The sequence below is a fragment of the Lissotriton vulgaris genome, chromosome 5 (genome assembly GCF_964263255.1).
Source record: "Lissotriton vulgaris chromosome 5, aLisVul1.2, whole genome shotgun sequence".
In the NCBI taxonomy this organism is placed as follows: domain Eukaryota; kingdom Metazoa; phylum Chordata; class Amphibia; order Caudata; family Salamandridae; genus Lissotriton; species Lissotriton vulgaris.
In genome coordinates this window covers 167,112,349-167,133,784 of record NC_141693.1, presented here as the reverse complement: position 1 = coordinate 167,133,784, position 21,436 = coordinate 167,112,349, and the positions used below count along the sequence as shown (strand labels likewise).

General features: G+C 45.1%; 1 protein-coding gene across 2 annotated transcripts in view; it reads right to left on the bottom strand.

Annotated features, from left to right (window-relative positions):
- Window positions 1-21,436, bottom strand: part of ASTN2 (astrotactin 2) — a 2,581,355-nt gene that overhangs the window by 317,405 nt on the left and 2,242,514 nt on the right. For both annotated transcript variants that reach the window (XM_086921093.1, XM_086921094.1), the window contains exon 17: window positions 11,747-12,012. In XM_086921093.1, coding sequence (XP_086777219.1) covers window positions 11,747-12,012 — 266 coding nt within the window. The remainder of the gene's footprint in view (window positions 1-11,746; window positions 12,013-21,436) is intronic.

Here is a 21,436-nt window from a genome sequence, read left to right as displayed (position 1 = left end):
AAACGGAAGGAGAGAAGAAGAGCTGAGGGAAGAGAATGTTATGGACAAGGCCTGGGAAGAAGGATACAGAGGGACAAGTAAAGAGACCAATCTGAAGGAAATCAGGATGGAGATGGACAAGAAGAGCGGAGAGTCAGAGCAAAGAAGAAATGTAGAAAGAGAAGTGCAGAAGGCCGCCAGGGAAGTGAACAGTGGTGAGAAGGAGATGGAAGTGGTGAGAACCAGAGCCGGCAGAGTTGTAAGACCCCCGAAGAAGTTTGAGGACTTTACGATGAGCATCAAGTAAGACTGTTATGTTATACATGTGTTTCAAACTGTTGAGGACACTAAAGGGGGGAGATATGTGGTGACGGTCTAGTGCGCCGGGTAGGCGGAGACCGGAACCGGAAGGGCGGCCATTTTAGATAGCGGCCGGACCCGATCCAGAGCAGGAGCATGCCCCGATGCTCCGAGGAATAATCCAAGTTATCTAAAGTATCAAGGCTGAGCGTGTATTATTTCAGAGGTGAAAGAGCACTCTTACAAGCACCTCGACCCCCACCGCGTCCCCTTACTGGTGGCAGACTTAATGTGGTAGTCGTGATTCTTAACTCGAGGTTTCAGTCTCAGTCTTCACTTGATTCTCCCAGATTGAGTTCCCCAGTGATAGCAACAGAAACAGAGGAAAACACTCACTGGTATATATAGTAAACAAGCACTGGCAAAGTGTATAGGTCTCGCATAAGTGAGATTTATTGGCTTTGTCAATGTTTTTATGACATGTTGCAAAGCAGCACGAGATGCTGTGCAACACAGCTAAGAGTCAAGAAAAACAAGCATTTACAATGCAATGGTTTCGCCTTCGGAAAAGTTTGAGCCATTGGCATTCTAAATGGCAAACTTTTTATTTATGTGTTGGTTTTGAAAACAGATAAATAAATGGCATTCTCATTTACAATGCCAATACACACACCCACACAAGAGCCCCCCACACACACCACACAAGAGCCCCCCACACACACACACAAGAGCCCCCCCCACACACCACACAAGAGCCCCCCACACACACCACACAAGAGCCCCCCACACACACCACACAAGAGCCCCCCACACACACCACACAAGAGCCCCCCACACACACCACACAAGAGCCCCCCACACACACACACGCAAGAGCCCCCCACACACACACGCAAGAGCCCCCCACACACACACGCAAGAGCCCCTCACACACATACGCAACAGGAGCAATCCTTGTCGCTCAGCCCACACACTCTGTCTCTCTCTCAACAACACCAGGCACCCCAGCATTCCACTACCTCATCAAGCATTCCAACATTCCACACACAACACAATCATACTGGCAGAACAGCAGGGAACAGGTAACCAAGGGAAAGAATGCATTGAGAATTCAAGTCACAACACACTTCATTATTCATCCTAAAGGCATCACCGCGCCCTGTTGCTGTTACTCCTTCACCCTTGACCATGACAGCATGTAACACTTACTGTTGCTATTACATGTATACAGTCATCTAATCTGCCACATTCTCTTCTCAGTCTACAAACTAGAGCGTTACCGTTCTTCCCTATGCTTCCATCCGTGGCATGACCCAAAATAATTCGTCTCCTTGCAATATTTTGTGAGGCCGACCTAAAATTTCACAGATCAGCAATGGCCTCATGGCTGGACGAGATTTGGCTTCACCTGCGGATACCTGTGCTTAGAGTCGATTGTACCATAGCTTCACACTCCCACCTATTGGCCCGAAATGTGAACCTCGCTCACCAGTCACATTTTGTATGTGTTTTGTAATCGGGCAGGCTGTCTTTTCCGCTCCGGTGCCAGTTTTTCCTGGCTTGCCTCTGCCATTTTCTGCCTAACACAGTGTCCCTAGGTCTATTATGAAACTTTTCACGAGTCATGCTGAAAGGCTCGGGACTTTATTGACGGTCACCTGAGAGGGGTGACTCAGCACTTAGTTCACGGATCAGCTGAGAGGAGTGACTCAGCACTTTGTTGACGGGTCATTGAGTCACGATGGGAGGTGCTCGGTCCTGTAATAGCCCTTCACAAGCAACATGTATTTTTCTCAGAATAAATATCGGGGAACGTGAGCGCCTTGTTTCAGCCCGTTTAACTGCCTTTGGCATCTCATGACCTGTTTCTATCCGGTTTCTTGCGACGCCGTATACCCCATGGGTTTTGTTTTTAGCCACAGTGAGACCTAAACAAAAATTGTACTACGTATTTTTCCACTCAATCAAAATCTTAGACCCCAGTCATGTCACGAATTGTATTAATAATCCCTTCCCGTTGATTGAATTGAATGTCGAACTCCCTCCCATCCTTCGTACTTTTGCGAAAGCTGACTTTGTATAGGCCAATGGGATAACTGAATGAAAACAACTTTTTTCCTCTGTACACCCTTTGACAGTAGCGTAAGCAGCATTTCAACTTTCTAGCTCGAGTAATAAGCTTAGCAGTCTCCCGGGGTGCCGTTCTTACCTGCTGGACGGGTCCGGGTGGAGTGCAGCCGCCGGCCAGGAGCCGGGTCCGGGTGGAGTGCAGCCGCCGCGCTCAGTCTGTGTCCGGGCTCCGGGGGCGGGGAAGGAGGAAGGCGGCCATGAGGAAAGAAGCGGGAGGGGGCGGGAAAGGGGGAGGAGAGACGCGGCGGACACCAAGAAACAAGCGGGAGGGTGGGAGGTGCTCGGTCCTGTAATAGCCCTTCACAAGCAACATGTATTTTTCTCAGAATAAATATCGGGGAACGTGAGCGCCTTGTTTCAGCCCGTTTAACTGCCTTTGGCATCTCATGACCTGTTTCTATCCGGTTTCTTGCGACGCCGTATACCCCATGGGTTTTGTTTTTAGCCACAGTGAGACCTAAACAAAAATTGTACTACGTATTTTTCCACTCAATCAAAATCTTAGACCCCAGTCATGTCACGAATTGTATTAATAATCCCTTCCCGTTGATTGAATTGAATGTCGAACTCCCTCCCATCCTTCGTACTTTTGCGAAAGCTGACTTTGTATAGGCCAATGGGATAACTGAATGAAAACAACTTTTTTCCTCTGTACACCCTTTGACAGTAGCGTAAGCAGCATTTCAACTTTCTAGCTCGAGTAATAAGCTTAGCAGTCTCCCGGGGTGCCGTTCTTACCTGCTGGACGGGTCCGGGTGGAGTGCAGCCGCCGGCCAGGAGCCGGGTCCGGGTGGAGTGCAGCCGCCGCGCTCAGTCTGTGTCCGGGCTCCGGGGGCGGGGAAGGAGGAAGGCGGCCATGAGGAAAGAAGCGGGAGGGGGCGGGAAAGGGGGAGGAGAGACGCGGCGGACACCAAGAAACAAGCGGGAGGGTGCCGGCAATGCCGGACCAGACACGGGGGCGTTCCCGGCATCGCGTGACGTCGGCAAAAGCCAAAGAATGTCGGGAACGCCCCCGTGTCTGGTCCGGCATTGACGGACAGGCCCCTCGTCCAATGGCAAGGCTCCGTTTACGGAGCCAGCCAATCAAGGACGAGGGCCGAACCAAAGCACCCTACGGTTCTCAACAGGATTTCGCCTGCGCGGAAAAGCTGCGCAGAGCGCAGCTTCCGCTAGGCGAAACCTAAAAAGTGCTATGATGCGGCCAGTGTTGATCTCATCATGGAGCTTTTTATGATTTTTTTTACGCCATGTTGGACAGCAGCCTGCACTGCTGGGCAATGTGATAAAAAAAGCCATAGATGGGAACAACACTAGGTGAGGAGTTGGGAGCGGCAATAGTGGACAGCAGGAGGTGGGGGTAAAGAGAAAACAAAGGGGCATATTACCAACAACTAGCGATAATTATCGCTATGTTGGCTTAGCGGCAATATTTTTATCGCCGAGCTGCGGCGATTTTTATCGCTTAGGAGCCTTGCTATTATCAAGGTTTATCTCCTAAGCGATAAAAATCGGCCGCCATGCATGAATATCGCTGAAAAGTCCGCAATATTCATGCATTACCGAGCTAATGCTCTTAGCCATGTTATCCACCTACCATTGGATAACATGGCTAAGAACTGCTCTGGGGAAGGTGTTAGCTTTTGGAGATAATCGCGCTTAGCGCGAATATCTCCAAAAGTTGGTAATAGGAGATAGCGATGTTAGCGACTGTTTCCAGTCGCTAACATCTTGGCACGCCCACTTTGCATGTCATTTGTGATAAATTTCACTGACATGCAAAGCGGGGCCAAAGATGGCCGCTATCTCCTACTAGCTGTCGCTAACTGGTGTTAGCGACAGCTAGGTAATAGGGAGATAATTTTATCTCCGCTTTCTTGGCTTTTAATGCCAAAAAAGCGGAGATAAACCCCCTTGATAATATGCCCCAAAATGAGGGAGGTGCGTGGAGGAGAGAGGAAGAACCAGACAGGGGGCTTCATTTACATCGGGAGCAGCGGACAGGCACTGATTAAGCTGAAACAATTTGCGCTTGGTCCGTGCTCCACAGAAAGGAATGGGAGTGATGCTTGGCTTGTGCTGGCCACTAAGGAGGCTGCAAAGAAAAGTGACACTGGAGCCAACAAATGGTAAGCAATGGGCAGGATACAATCCCTTTATTGTAAACAATAGTGTCTTGCATGCAAGAGCACATGCAGCGCATACACTGTTGCAGGCTCCACCCAGAAAGACACGAGCCTTGTGTGAGCCGCATAGCAAACAGCCACCCTGTGCAACCATGTGCATGGTCATCACAGGGATACCCCTTTTTACCCGATTAAATGAAAAATGTCAGACCAGAACAAGCTTAACATTCAAGCTTTTGATGAGTGACCCTCCCACTTCCGTGGCTGCCACGACCGTCACTTATCGCACCTCACTCTAGTTGTATTTGAAGTACAGCAGGTTATAATGTGACATCAACCAGCTAAACCCAGGGGCAAAAAACTGCAGGTTAAAGTAGGAATAATCCTAAATTACATAAGCAGACTCTGGTAAATGCAATGCTCAATGCCATGTGCAAATCTAAAAAGGATGTTAAACTGAAGCAACCTGAGCGGCGCAGCGCTCGTCTACCCCAGCTTCCTGTGCCGTTCACTTCACAGTATAACCGGGCCGGGGCATCACACTGGCACTTTACGCCCACTCATTTCTCATATGCAGGGACGACGGAGGTTGGCGAGCCACTGAGAACTCGAGCCAGATGCCTGGCTCGTGCTCAGCTACACGTCCTCTTGGACCCTGAAGCGTAAAAGGAGCCAAGCTTTCATAGGGCTTCTGCCTGCAAAACCATGTTGTAACGATATGCGCCAAAAAGGAAAGACAAAGCTCTATTCTTTGATGTAAAATAGAAGAACGATATAGCCATCTAGTGGATGGATTACACAATATGAAACTAGAGAATCTGTGAACTTCCGTGAATTACCAAATTGTGTGATCCTAAGCAACTGTTTTATTTTACCGTGCCTCCTTTTTCTCCATTATCAAATGTGAGAGTCTAGTCAAATACGTGAGTTCAGTTTGTGTGCTTGCTTCTTGTATTTGGCTTACTAGACAAATTGTTGCTCTACCTATAATAACAACCTATGCCACGTGACATCTATTTTTTGGAGTGTTTTGTGGCACATACTTGGCCCAAGGGCACTAGAGTGTTTTGCAAGAGGAGCAGACTAGGTACTCATCTTTAGGTCCTGCCTGAACAGCGCATGCGCGGCCTGCACGTCTATTGTTCTTCAAAAGAGAAATTAAAAGGGCTCAGAGCCTGGCCATTACTTATGCTGCTTCCTCACTGTTATTGCTTGACCCCTGCTGCTTGCACCCGCCTGGCTCCCATATATTGTCTGCTACCTCCCCCCACACCTCCAAAAAGAAAAACAAGCATGTGCAATGCAATAGGTCTCGCATTAGGAAAGTTTGAGCTATTGGTCTTGTAAATGACACATTTTTTATTTATGTGTTGATTTTGAAAATAGCGAAATGAATAGCTTTGTCATTTACAATGCCAATACTTTTATCTTTTGCAAATGTGACACCTATAGAATTTGTACTGCAACATGTTTTGTATTTACGTGACTTAGATGTATTGATATTACAAATAACAATGGCTTTTAATTTTTTAAAATAATTAATACTTACATAAAAGTTATTGTAATTTATAATTGCAATAGCTTAAACTTTTGTCAATAACTTTTGTGAAGATTATGTTCAGTGTATTTTATTGTGACAAAAATCCAAGAGCAGAAGTGAAATATTAACATCTTTTTGTAACATTTGTAATAAAGCTTGAAACATTGAGAGAACATATTTGAACCAGTTGTTGTTGAATGGTTTCACAGATTGATACTGTGGTGGCGCTGAGTGATGTTGTGGTGGCGACGAGTGATGTTGTGGTGTTCAGTGATGCTGTGGTAGCGCATAGTGATGCTGTGGTGCCCCTGATTGATGCTGTAGTGATGCCATAGATAGAGTGAGGGGGATAGATAGCTAGAGTGAGGGCGATAGATAGCTAGAGTGAGGGCGATAGATAGATATAGTGAGGGCGATAGATGGATATAGTGAAGGCGATAGATAGATAGAGTGAGGGCGATAGATAGAGTGAGGGCGATAGATAGAGTGAGGGCGATAGATAGATAGAGTGAGGGCGATAGATAGATAGAGTGAGGGCGATAGATAGAGTGAGGGCGATAGATAGATAGAGTGAGGGCGATAAATAGATAGAGTGAGGGCGATAGATAGCGTGAGGGCGATAGATAGAGTGAGGGCGATAGATAGATAGAGTGAGGGCGATAGATTGATGTGTGTGGTTGTGTGTGTGTGGTTGTGTGTGTGGTTGTGTGTGTGGTTGTGTGTGTGGTTGGGTGTGTGTATGGTTGTGTGTGTGTGAGGTTGTATGTGTGGTTTTCTATGTGTGGTTGTGGTTGTGTGTGTGGTTGTGTGTGTGGTTGGGTGTGGTTGGGTGTGGTTGTGTGTGTGTGTGGTTGTGTTTGTGGTTGAGTTTGTGGTTGAGTGTGTGGTTGTGTGTGTGTGGTTGTGTGTGTGTGGTTGTGTGTGTGGTTGTGTGTGTGGGTGAAGCACGAACGCATGCAAATATAATTTTTTTAAAAGCCTCTGGTAAATACTGGTGCAGTTTGATTTTTGTTCTGGTGCAGGGAAACATCACGGTGAAGCACGACCACATGCAAATATAATTTTAAGTTAAAGCCATTTGCTTTGCTATACAATACCATTAGCAAAGCAAATTGCTTTAACGTAATCAATTGAGAGACCTTTTGCATTTCCAAAGCTTGTTATGTAACGCAACTGATGGTATGTAAAGCACTCTGATACCTTTCAAGTTCGCGCTATATACAACACCGGGGGTTGAGGGGGAGTGTGTTTTGTCCTGGTAGATGTACGATGTTTAGCGTGGTCGCTCATTCGGTTTACACCAATTTAGGGTCATACAGGCCACACTTTTAAATCCTGGCGGCCTGACTCATGCTTTCATCTTCACAAAACGGTTATACGGGCACTATTTATAGCACCTAAAACAACAGAGCGTCTTCTCTGCGCTATATAAAGTCACTGCTCTTGTGCCTGTTTGGCTTATAAAGCACTTCATGGACTTGTAGTTGTAGGCGCTTCAATATAATGAAAAGTGGAGCTCCCAGAGAGGGCTGTTTTCCATAAGTACATGTACTGCTGCAAAAAGCAGAAGTACATTTATTGGCCCGAGTAGAAATCGAAGTGAGCGCCCCCTTATTTAATGTGGTGCAAAGGAAAGAGTTTCTCTACAAGGAGACATGTATTCTCTGTGGGAAAAGGTGTACATTGTGTAAATGCGCAGCTCGGCCAAGCTCTGCTGATAGCACCAGCTGCGGACAAGCTGTAGGTGTGGGTGGAGTGGAGGAGAAAGATGTGGGATAGAGAGACAAATGAAGGTTGAGAGGGATGGTGGAAAGAGAGAGAGAGAAACTGGGGTATTGAGGTTGGGATGGATGAATGAATGAGTGGATGGATGGATGGATGGGTGGATGAGTGAGTGAGTGAGTGAGTGAAATGAAATGTTTGTGAGATAGGGACTATGGAGAGATAAGGGGCACTGTTGGACAGAAGCTGTGAGAGAATCCACCAGGAGAAGGTCGTGGGGCGCAAAAAAAGATTGTTGCACTGGGCACCACCTGCAATTTGTATTATTATCATTATTATTGTAACAGCAGCAGCAGCATAGTAGTTGTATTTCGGTTACTAGAAACAGTATTATCATGTAGCGTGAACTCTGTTCACATTGGGGCAGATTTACAAGCCCTGTGCGACACTTTTGCACCGCCGTTGCATCACTTCTGTGACGCAGCGGCGGCGTAAAGCTAGCCCCATGCTGCGGGGGAATTTACAATGTGCCGCATCTAGGGAGATGCGTCACATTGTAAAGCCCAGCGCCACATGAAACCTGCGTCAGGTTTCATGTGGGCGTTTCACTCGTCACTTTTCAGACCCCTCTGCGTCAAAACCTTGTGCCTGCTTGAAGCAGGTGTAAGGTTTGACGAACCATGTAGAAGATAGGCAGAGTTGGCACTGTGCTGGAGTTGCGTTGCGCCCGCAACACAACTCAAGCACTGACCCAACCTTACGACGGCAGATGCGACACCATCTGTGGTGGTGCAAGGGTAAACTTGCATCACGCATCTTTCCTGGCGCATCCCTGCTGATTTGCAGGGATGCGCCAGGATACGTAAATCTGCCCCATAGTCTTTTTACAATAACATAATTACACCAAGAGCCTTAAACTGGAAAACTTAAACTATTGACCGAAATTAATATTGAGCGAGTAAAGCTTGCACAGCACTTTAACAAACAGACGAAGTGATAAAGTAGGGTTTTAGAAAAATGGAAAACCAGCCCAAGAAAAGCATTCCCTATGTGAAGCTCCTCACACTCAGGGGCAGACTACAGTACACGCATCAACCAAGAACTAACATCAATATCCTGCTATGATGATGCTTTTTAAGAATCCTAGTGTAGTATAATAATGTGCCTCAGTGACTGTTGATAATGAATCTTTCATCCTGCTAGAAACAAATTCCAAGTGCTGCCAACCCCCCAAATTTAAGGGGTCAGTCCAAGAGCGCAGAATGTATGGGAGGCAACTGTGCCCCAGGTAAATAACAACCCCGCGCGATTTGGTATTTCTATGGGGCAAATTTACCAGACTATTCGGTGTGCTCCATGTTGGAAATGGGGATAATCAGAAGATGTGGCTTTACTCTAGGAGAAAATCACGTTTCCTCCCGTTCCTAGATGCAAAACTGAGAATCTTGTCGATTGCCCAACAGAAATTTTTATTTTTTTTACCTGATGTAAAATTTGCGCGGAAAATTACGCTGGATCTAAGTGGTATTTGAGCACCAGGTGTAAACCCGGTTTGCCGGCAAATTCCTGTTCGCGCCCGAGTCTGGATTACCTGGGCCTGTATAATGAGGGCCTAACCCTTGTTACCTCATACGTATGTTATGTAAGGACAGGTCTGTACTTTGCATCTTTTCCAGAGGAACAATTAAGAGATCTCTTTGCAGAATTTCCATTCGATTTTGTTGTGCCTATTCCAGCATTAGTGGTCACAATTTTCAAAGGTATATAAGAAACAGTGATTCTACATGTCAGACTTAGTGGCCTTATATTCTAGTCCTTGATTTGCACTATGGGAGATAACATTTGAAACACGAATAGCGACATATCTTCTACAAGTTTGACAAAGCCAATAGGTCTCCGTTGAATGTGACGACACATGCAAACACAAGCATACAGGAATATGATTTTCATGCCATGGCACTTTAAAACAGGTCTACCAAACTAACACAAATTACAGATATTAGAGGTTGAGAAGAGGCCATAAAAAAAGGAAGTGGAAAAGAGAAATTACCAAGGCTCTAATTTTATCAGCCTCTGAAAGATGAAAGGATACATAATCCCTCTAGTTTCCGAACTTGTGATCTTTAGGTCTCAGGCAAGAGGTACAGCTCTTCTACCACAAAATGTACATGACTTAATGAAATGTTTGCAAACAACCATACGCTCATTAGTTACACTTTAAAGGCATAACATTACACACTACTTAAAATTAGACAAATTCCTGCACATAAACAAGTAATTAACATAGTTATATCGGTGGCACAGAGTTTAATACCCTCACACAAACACCACCACCAATACCCCCGCCACCAAGACTGCAACCAATAATACACAATACCACTAACACCAATATCTCCCCAGAAAAAAACACTAACCATACCACCACCGAAAAACACCACCACCAGTACCACCACCAATTACACCTACACCAGACTGAAGAAATCCGGCCTTGAACAAAAGGATGCATTCATTGCTTTAGACATCAAATAGAGAGCAGTGTGACCTATAGCTTCTCAATTAATTACAGGAAGATTAGAATGTTAAAGAAAAAACTGATAAACGTAAGAAGCAAACATTCTCACAAGTGTTGAAGCCCACGTCCCAATATTGACTCTTTGGCTCCTAGGAATAGTCAGTAAGCTTTGAGCCCCTGTACTTTTTCTTTGTTCAATGATTTATAGGACATTTTTATCTGAAGAGCGGTGCCTCCCACGTGGGATTTTTTAACCGCTTGCAGAACTATGGCAAACATTGTAGTCTTCAATGTAAATTTCTGCTGGTCTCAGAGTCTGTTCATCGTTGACTCAAGAAGTCACTGAGATGCTGTTATGCAAGAAGCCACCTTTGGGACTTTCTAGACCTGGCAAACCAAAGGTCTTCTTTGCAGCTTTTCTAGGTTATAAACGTGATTGACACTGTAGTAACAGTTCAATTTACAAGCAATATTTTAATACAACTCAACGTGTAATACCTTTCACGCAGATTACAATGGAGGCCTCTGAGAGAAACGTAGATTGTGTTGGAGTCTCTGACTGCCTGCCTCAGGGAGATGAATGAAAACAAAGGCAAGTGTGCCCTTATTAGTTCACACCTCCTGGTGACCTTTTCTCATCATTGTTAACCCCATCCTAGTCAACCACACCTCACAGATTCAAATGTATGGATGTATGGTGGACTGGTTTGATTCATTTTCCACTTAAGTAGTTTTTTATAAGACAAACTCCTCTGAGGCGACGGTTAAAACATCCTTTCATTCATATATTTCGTCCAGACCTATATCATTTTAATGTGTCTATCTTGCACTATGATTGAGTTGTCTTCTACATCCCAAAACAAAACTAGTATTATCCTCCTAGACATAACTCTAGGTGTTAGAAGCCATCTTTCTCCTGGAGTAGACAGTTCAACTCTCCATTAAGTTGTCAGTAATCTGGGAGGGTTAATCAGCGCACCGACTAGATCCTTAATATGGACATATAAAGAACTTGGCATCACGAACGAATAGACCTTTTGACCTCAGTTGCACTGCTTTCTAAAGTCTAGCAACAAGAGGATATGTGAGGGAGATGTGAATGATATACCTACACAGAATAGAATCCATACCAAACCATTCCATACCAGGATGGCTCACTTAAGCAAATGTAACCACTTGTTGGTGAAATTCATGTTAGTAAAAGCAAATAGGGGATAGGAGAGGTGGAACAAAGAGTGAGTAGAAGAGGAAGAATCAAGGAAAGGAAAAAAAACAATAAAGCAGAGAAAGTGTGGGACTCACAGTGAGGGGCTAAAAAGAAAAATAGAAATAAAAAGGTCATGAAAGACGAGAGCATTGCAGAGGTAAAAAGGGGCTGTGAGGAGGAGAGACGAGCACAATTTAGAGAGGGTGAGAAGGTTTCTGCAGGGCCACACTGACCTCTTTGGTGTTGTTGTCCTGGATCAGGCTGTAGAGAGGCGCCACCCGGGTGATCTCCAGCAGCACTGGGGTAGGGCTGAGCTGTTCCTTGCCGGCCCGCCGGCACAGGTGGCATGTGGAGGGGCAGCGCCCCTTTTCCTCGCAGTGGATCTCCACCCCCAGGATCAGCTGGTCATCCGAGAGCATCTGAGCAGTCAGCAGGCCCGAAAGGTAAGTGATGAACGGCATGGACTTCAGCTCCTTCTTGTTGCCCAGATCTGTGGTTTCTGAGGTTTTGGGTAAAAGAAAACAAGGAAGAAGGTCAAGAGGATGGTGGAAGATGTATTTGGCCATATAGATGTTACATGAGATCCAGGCCAAGCTGAGGGGTCATGAGGGGTGCTGCTCTTGAACTCTGGGGTTATTGAGGTCCTGCACTCTGAAAGAGCAAGTCCCACTCTGTTGAGATCTTGGCACCTGTGTGGGCGACACCTAGTGGTAGGATGTAAGTCACACATCTGCTGCAGTGCAGATTATGTGCACACATGCACAGGTGTATTCTATCCATTCACATACAATCTTTATCCTGCCATTGTCTACTATTGCACCATTGCGATAACAGCTGTTAATTACCCGTCCACAATTATGGACTCAAGCTGCAGGTGAGAACCTATAACGAGGGAAATGTGAATAACAGCTGTTATTGCCCTGCAGGTGCGGGCAATAATGCTATTAACTCCACCTTCACCTGTCTCCCAGCAATGAATTCCGCTCACTGTGGGCAAAGAGACAAATAGCTCCTGTGGAGCTACGGTTCTTCTATCACAACCGGCTCTCTATGTCGTTCTGTGATGGACCCTTTCCTTCCTTGACTTAAGGGGAATGTAAGCTCTAATGGCTAGTAGAAAAAAGCCAAATATGTTATGTGACATAACGCAAAATGATGGTGCTCCTTGTAGTACAGGATGAGGGATCCCCTGAGTCTCCTCTATCTCACAGATATTCATTGAGGTTGGGCTGAATGGGGTCCTCTTGAATGACTAGGACCACCCTGGAGCGTTGGGGGCCTCGCTGTAGGGTCTGCAGGGTCTGTGCTACATCACTAATATATTCCTTTTTTAATGCCCATTAGAGCTTCATAGCTACTAGAATTGTGTGATTCTGCAGCTGCTGCATTTTTAACATAATTATGGATTTGCTGCATTTGCCACATATTCTATCCTCTGCTACATGATTTACAGACTTCAACAAAATAAATTGCTTGTAGCTCAAACGGATCAAAAGTTACTAAAAATGCATCGACTTGTGTAACTGCTCTGTGGACCCTTCCCGAAGTTTATCTAGTCAGCTTCTGGGAGCGTACTGCGGTGTTTGACTGTTATAGTGATACTAAAGAGGTGAAACATTTGCCAAGGCAGTGTTTACATAGGTTGAAATGACAAAATAAGAATGTAACACTGTCACAAAATGTGTTGCATTATGCAACATAATTTGTCTTTTCTTCACACATACTATTGTTAAAACTGCCACTTAATTTGGTCCTCTCTAGCCGCATAAATCCATAGGGCATGCCCTAGTGAAGTAATAAAAGGTACTAGCACAGCGCAACTTTGGGCCTGATTCACAAAGGTAAAGTTAGACTAAAAGTCTAACTTTACTACTTTTCAGTATTCACAAAGGCAATTTTCTACTAGTAACTTTACTACTAGTAATTTTACTAGTAGTATCTTTACTAGTAGTAAGTTTACTAGTAGTATGTTTACTAGTAGTAAAGTTACCAGGAGTAACTTACCTTTGTGAATACCAAAAAGTAGTACAATTAGACTTAGGTCCAAGTTTACCACTTTTTGGTATGCACAAAGGTAAGTTACTACTTGTAACTTTACTACTAGTACGTTTATTTGTAGTAAAGTTACTAATATTAACTTACCTTTGTGAATGCCAAAAAGTAGTAATGTTAGACTTTTGATCTAAGTTAGACTTTTGGTCTAACTTTATGTTTTTGAATATGACCCATAGAGAGCAACTTTTGTTAAACTTTTGACCACTGTAAGCTGAATTTACCATTGGGGGAGAGGGGAAGGGTGAGAAAGCAGAGCACCCGTAGTGGCAGTGAGATGGCAGCCATGGAGAGCACCCTCTATAGGCCTGTAACAGGAGCTGTAGCTCGCAAAGGGGGAACATGCTGAATGGATGGCATCAACTAATATTAAAAAAGGATGCTAATAGATGAATGTCCTCAGATGATAAGACACGTAAAGTACCATCCATTCGATATTACTTCCTGATGATATAGGTCAAACATTCATTGGAGCATGCATTCTGGTGCTCACTGATGCTTCTCTTTAGATTGTGTGGTGCTGGAAAATAGGACCTGCCGGAGACCCCTGGCATGGAATGCATTGTTTATGTTTTTCATGTAAGTCTGCCTGCAAAGGCCGCTTGTCTATCAAACGTTACATCTAACTTTGGAATAGTTCTTCTTGGGACATTGAACGAGGATCAATATCCAATATTTTTTTTCAATGTCACACATGTGTTTCCATTAACAAAGATAAGCAAACATCTCACTGTAACATACATCCAAGTTACATCCAAGTTACATCCAAGTTACAAAGTACCCCACCCCTGCTGAGAGTGTCTCAGCTCCAGCAGAACGGGCAGTCGCGACTGCCGCTGGGCATCACTGGCCTCAGGCTTGTGATCTCTACAGAGGGCACTGAATACAGCCACATGTTCTGTCCTGATTTAATTTTGTCTCTGGTGCTGCTGAGATAAGAGGCTTCCAGGTCTTGTCCCGGGGTAAGGTTACACTGCAGGTAGGTGAATACGACCTGTCAGCTACATTCCCTCTGCCCGCTGACTGACCGTCTCCTATGAATAATATTCCCCAAAGCCCTTGAAGAGGGATGGCTGACTTCACAAGCCCAAAAAACGCTATGGGTATGAAGACGATCACCGAAAAGACTACTGTAAAGCAAGGGAGTAGACAGAAAATTAAAATAGCCCCCACTTTGAAATAAAGCGCCGATGCCACCATGCAAGCAAAGCAAGTGAGCCAAACTCTCTCTAGAACAGCTTCCTTGTCTTTTCCATTCATGCATCCAGCCATTTATTCTTTCACCCTTCCATCCACCTTACATTCACCTTTACATTGTGCCATCCAGTCATTCTTTATACTTGCATCCATCATTCAGTCTTTAACCCATTCCATCCATCCATCAATCCGTCTATCAAGTCTACCATTCATCCATCCAACCATCCATGTAATCTGCCATCCATTAACTCTGCCATCCATCCATCCACTCTGTCACCAATAAATCCATCCACTCTGCAACACATCCAACCATCCATACTGCCATCCATTATTCCATCTATCCATCCAGCCATCCATCCCCCACTCTGCCACCCATTCATCCATCCAGGCCACAGACCCTTCTGGTGGCTGTGCTGGCCGGTTGCTGCCGGTCTGAGAACGGCTTCCGCTGGAGTGTAGCGCGCTCGGACACCAGCGGAGAAACCGAGAGCACCGGTAGGTGCGGGTCATTCTTGCCTGCAGGGGAGAGGATGCGGGAGACCGCTGTGAGTTGGCCGATTGTGTTGCGGCTACCCCCCCCCTTACACGGCCAGGTCGAGTGTGGCGGAAGAGAGAATTTGACCCTGGCTGTACAACCGGAGTGCTAGAGACCCTAGTGAAGACACAGCACGTAGGATTCCAAGACCGGAGAGCAAGGTCAGTGTGCATGGTGCCTGGTGAGCCCCCGGGCTGCCTGGGACTGAACTCTAAGGCGGATTGGCTAAACGGGCAGCTGGGGGTGTATTTCCCTGGTGACAGAGGTTGTGAGAGTGGCAAGCAGCTCCGGACCTCACACTGTGCGAGCTCTTTATTTGTTTACTGGGGCATATACTCTACAGCGGGTTGGGATCAGGAGCATTATCAGGAACGGCAGCTAATCAGACCCATCCCTGGCCGTGCCTGACCCCAAGTTGAAGGCCCGACACCGTGCAGAGTATCTCCTAATTGAAGGGGTTGCTGCATTAAAGTGCTTCCAAACATCTAGCTCCGCAGTGCAGTATGAGGGATGTAAAGAAGGAGGGGATTGTGGCCTTCCCCATAGGTCATCAAACACTGATAGCGCTCAGCATTGGGCTACCGCTTCTGGGAGAAAGCCACCTGATGACTGATAATCTGTTTCTTTCACCTCTCCACTCATGGGTCTAGCAGTAGGACAAAGTGGATGGTGTTTCCCAATTACACCGGGACCGATGCCTTCGATTGTAGTATGATGATGCCCCATGGGCGAAAACCGAATCTGTTTGTACTTACCGCTGAACCCGAGTACCATTGGCCGTTACCTGGTGGAGCTGTCCTATGCAGCTATAGAGGAGTCTGGCTATGGTTTCACCCCCTCAGCTGTAACCTACCCAGCCGGACATCGGACATTGTTTTTTAACGGTGCTTAACGGTCTTGTCTATCTTTCACTTCGACTGCTTGTTTCCCCTGAAGTCCCTTCCCCCTTTCTGGTCTGCCTGACACTATCTGCATTCCTTTTCCCCTGTTTACCTTTCCACCTCTACCTTCCATTCCACATAAGATGTTTTTCCCCCATATAAGCGCGAAAATAACTTATGTTGAAGTTTGAAGTTCAAAATATTTATAGAGCGCTCTGTGGCCAAGTGGCTTCCTGGCGCTAGGGGATTGAGTCAGTACCAACAGAGCGAAACGCCTGGGAGTGATTAAGACGGGATGTTGTCGTGTAATCCCATGTTTTTGTACTGTCTGTTCTCACCTCAGAGTCCGAACAACCATGGCCGATGCCCGGTGGAGCTGTCCTATGCAGCAATAGAGGAGTTTGGCCCTGGTTCACCCCTTCGGCCGTCACCTACCCAGCCGGACATCTGACAATGTTTTCATCGCCTCCCCGTTATGTTCCCTTTCCTCTATCTTTCTCCTTTGTCTATACTTGGATTCTGTAACTGAACTAATCATGTAATCTGTAACTTGCTGATCATCATGTAAAGCGCTCTGATACCTCCGGGTCTAGCCAGCGCTATATAAAACTTTGCAAATAAATAAAATAAATAAATATATAAATTCTTCCATCCTGCCATTCATCAGTCCACTCTTACAGCCATCCATCTGTCCCTCCACTCTGCCATCTCTCCACTAAGTTTTGTAAAAGAATGAAGCTGAAATGTATATATATTTCTGCTTTATGTAACCAGTTAATGTGCACTCGGGCCTGAACGGCTGAGGTGATGTAAAATATGCACTTGCAAGAAAATATGTAAATTTAAGAAACAAGGTTGTGCAAATCTAGTGCTGTTTAAGACTCTTTACTAAAATCGCTATATTTTTTTTCAACTTAGCTGTCAGTCCACACAGCTAATGGCCTGGCAGTCATGATTGACAGCATTTAGAATCACTCAAAAACTACCCAATTTCTGTTCTTATCCACATTTAAAAATAAATACAGACAGGGAAATAAATGGTTTTCTGGCTCTCTTTGTCTGTCAAAATCAGTAAAAACGGAAAACAAGGAGCCTTAATTACAATATTGTCATCACAGATTCAAAATACTTTTCAAAAAGTCACAATAGGAAACCCTCAGGTACCCCCGTCCTTCGTACACACAGACCCGTCACAGAAGGTCTCAGGCTGCATAAGCTTCAGAGAGTGGTGGGGTTTGATTTTCACCTGCAGGGAAAGTAGGTGTCTGGCTCATTAGAACATGTTCATTTTTGGACCAACGCTACTTGATATTGTTGGCTACTGAGGCGGTCAGCCCTGGAGTGTGCTATAATTGCTTCCGTGTTAAGGCCACCACAAAACCTTGGTCCATCACAGTGGGGAGCTATCCAAAGCGCGTCTTACTTGATTAATGGAAGTGGGATTATCTGAGACACCTGGGCTGACCTGATGTTAGGTATTTAAAGCTGACACTGGAAGTTGTGTTCACACAGCCAGCGATACTATGTGCTGGGTGCCCATGTGTGGCACCCGCTATCCTCTCCCCACTCCCCTACTCCCCAAAGGTAAATACTCTTATCATTAGTTAGATTTTCTTTTTAATTGTAATCAGAAGGATCCCAAATAGGGTTTCTCCTTCACATTGAAGAGCAGAATGCAATTAATGTAGGCAGAAGTCCTTTTAGCCATTTGTCCCTCTCCAGTTCAACAGGACAACAAGTGAGAAGATTTCTATTGGGGTTGCCTGAAAATGACACAGATTGAGGTGTCAACTTTTGCATGCATTAGAATATCAATATTGTCTGCCCTCCAATACCACAAAGGCAGTAGCTGAGAATTGTAATGGTAGTTATATAGTGCTTACTATTGAAGCGTTTTTCAGCAAGTAGCACGCTTCTCCGGAACCCAAAGGTGGATTAGTGGGAATGTCAGAAAGGGCACTTCCTGGCTCTGCCCCTGGAAGAAGACTTGCAGACGGTATTCAAGAGACCACCTTTTGGAAGTTAACCAGGAAAGAAGGCTGCTTGGCGTTGCTGCTACCTGCCTTTCTTCCTGGGCGCTGCCCCCCAACATTTTCGAGTCACATCCCTGTCCAGTTCATGTACCAGTGGGCCAGAGGTCTGCTGCAGACAGCCTGCACTGTTTTGGAGATCCTCATCAGAAACCCTGAAAGTGAGGGGCAGGAAAGGTAAATCTTTTCCTGCTATTTTTGAAGTGTCTGCATCATAAGCAGGGTCCCTGCAATGAAATACCGGAATTCACTGAAAGCAGAGTACAGTGTTCCTTTCAGCTGTGTGCGTCTTGCAGCTTTCCTGGGGTTACTACAGCGTACAAGGCATACCCCAGGGAAAAAAACAAGTCAATTTGTGGCCAAGGTCCAAAGTTACAGACAACAACGTCAGCAAGATCCTTAATTGAGAGCAAGCCTATATCCCCTGGGTAAACGATCCTAGCGCAGCCCTACCAGTCTGTTTGAAGACTCTGGCTGGCTGAATTTCTGGGGGCGGTAACTTGGTGCAATACTGCCCTCTTGTGACCATCTTTAAGAACTGCCAGTTTCGTTGAACTACATTTTTCTCTCTGGCGTGAGTGTTTCCCCATAGCTTCTTGGGGGAAGGATATTATAATTTCATACTTTGTTACATTTAGTCGGAATCTGTTTGCATATTTAGTATTGCAGATTCCTCGTTAAAAATAACTATCCTTTGGGCACATTTTTGTTGTTACGTTTAATGTATTCAGGTTTGTGTAAAGATTGTACCATTTGCATTTCGTTCTGACTTCTCATGTCAAGGGAGAGCTTTCATTTATTTGTTATTTAGTCAGGTGTCCCTAGAAAAGCAGTTGTTGGACAAGCCGCCACCCATGTGATTCCCGATACTTTTAAATTGGTGAATGAGCCTTGTAATTTTATAGAACTGTGTGCTGTCCAGAAGCGCGAGATTGGCCCAGTGGTCGAAGTGGGAGGAAAAAATTAGGGGAACTGTGGGCGGAGAATCAGAGGGCGGGAATAACCCATGGAATGGGTCAGTGGGCGGAGTCAGAGGTGTGACAGATAGAGCAAAACATCCCACTTTTTAGTATTTGTTTCCCATTTCACTAACCGGTTACAGCGTACTACGTTATTTAATTTAACATATGGATACACATGTTTATTTAAGCTTTAATATGAGTTATTGACATTCAAATAGATTCACAAAGTGGGATACGTTTCCAATCACAGAATGTCCCAAATATCCTTAAAAGTGGAGTCGGAAGCCATTTATTTGTCTCCCAGCCATGGAGTTTCTGTCATCAGCACTTCTCCCTTTTTACACAAGAGCAGTTCAAACATGAATGGTAAAATGTTGCATATGTTTTCCACATAATTATAGCTCTGCCATATTTGCCACATAATACATCATCTGCTGCATAATCTGATGATTTTAACTAATAAATTGTTTATAGCTGAAACGGATCAAAAGTTACTAAAAAATGTGACTTTCTGCTGCAGAGAAGTGGACTATGCTTTCCAAAGGTTGACTGGTCACCTTTCTCACTGCTGCAGTTGTATGCTCCACTGGTACTTATAAGGAAAAATCTTTGCAGAGACTATTAGCATGTGTAAAAATGTCAAAATAATAAAGCAGCAGCATATTTACAGCACCACTAATACCAGTGTAGGGTGTCAGAGCACATTACATCACACATATTACACAGACAATCAATCATATGTGTGTAAATCACTGTATAGAAAATGTTACATAAGACAAAAGACTACAAGGTGTGTGAGTCACATGACAACCATACTAGTAGGCAGCATAGTTTAATAGTGATTGGTCTGGAGAAACACAAACTCAGAATGTAAAACTTAACACCATGATTGGGAGTTCTCTTTAATAATCAGAATTGATTTCTACCCAAATGAACCCTTTTTTGCAACATAAGGCTAATCAAAGACTGCAGAAAAAACCATAACGCTCTAATTTATACTTTGGAGTTTGCATGCAGCTCTTACATGACCGTTAATAGCTAACTGTTCTATGTTAGGATTTTAACTTATTAAATGCAAGTAACAATAGGGTCTCTCTGACAAAAGCAGTGACTCACTGACCTAACCTATGTACATTATGTGCACTTTGTGATCGGCATGGTACATGTTCTTAGCAGCAGGCACATTAACCCTGTGTGCTTCCTTTCAAAACATCTACTAGACAAAACACCATCTCTCTCTACTAAGAACATTAATCACTGGAGTTATCATGAAAATTTTATTGTTGCCTAAAATTGTTTGAGGCCAGGAAGGAGGCAGCAAGTGCTTTTTAAACCATATTATACTTGCAAACACGATACCCCCACCTGAAGTTAGCACCAGCCACGGTCCGTGCAGGTAACAGTGGTGGGGCAGTGGGACCGGGTAAGGAGGGATGTCGAGGGACAATGCTGAGGGAAAATTAATTATTTATTTTGCCTTCGGCATCATCCCTTGAAATCCCATTTTATTCAGCCCCTCTGCCCCACAGTTGTTACCTGCACGGACCGCGTCTGGTCAGCGCCTGGTGCGGTCCCACTGCCCTAGAGCCACCCTGCTCAAGTGTCCCGTGACCTCAGTCACAGAGTCACTGTCACTCTGTAGTGTGCTGCTTCATAGGCCTGCCTGCAAGACTGGAGGTGACCTTCAGAATGAATTGTGGTGGACAGGCCTTTAAGGTTAACCCACACTTGCCACTGATAGGGTCCACCTGCTGGTGCTAAGACACCAGAGCTTTTACGATCTTGCGGGGCCTTCTAAGGTTCCAGCATGGGAATGTGCTCCCTCAGGGGGAGTGGTCTGGTGGACTGGTCATGAAGGCTGAACCTGGTTCCCCAGTTCCAAATTTGGCAGCTCTGACCATAGTGCCACATACTATCCCCCACTGAACACCATGCTGCCCCACTGAGAGAAACTTGCACTTCACTGACCCACTATAAACACTCGATTCAAATTATGCACTAGACAAGGGCAATACGCTGCCTAAATTTCCTAGAAAAAGCAAACACTCATAGGGAATGCACAATTAAGTAAGGCATGTGAAATGTAAGTAGGAACAACATGGTTACCTTTTTCTTTTTACACTCTATTGTTTAAAAATACCACATTTGTGAATACACAGCTGCTGTACACATTTTGTTTTCCAATTCACCCATCAAGCAGGTATTTCAGTACTTCCAGAAATAGGGCAATTTCCCACCCAGGGAAAGCAATGCTGTTCAAAAAGAG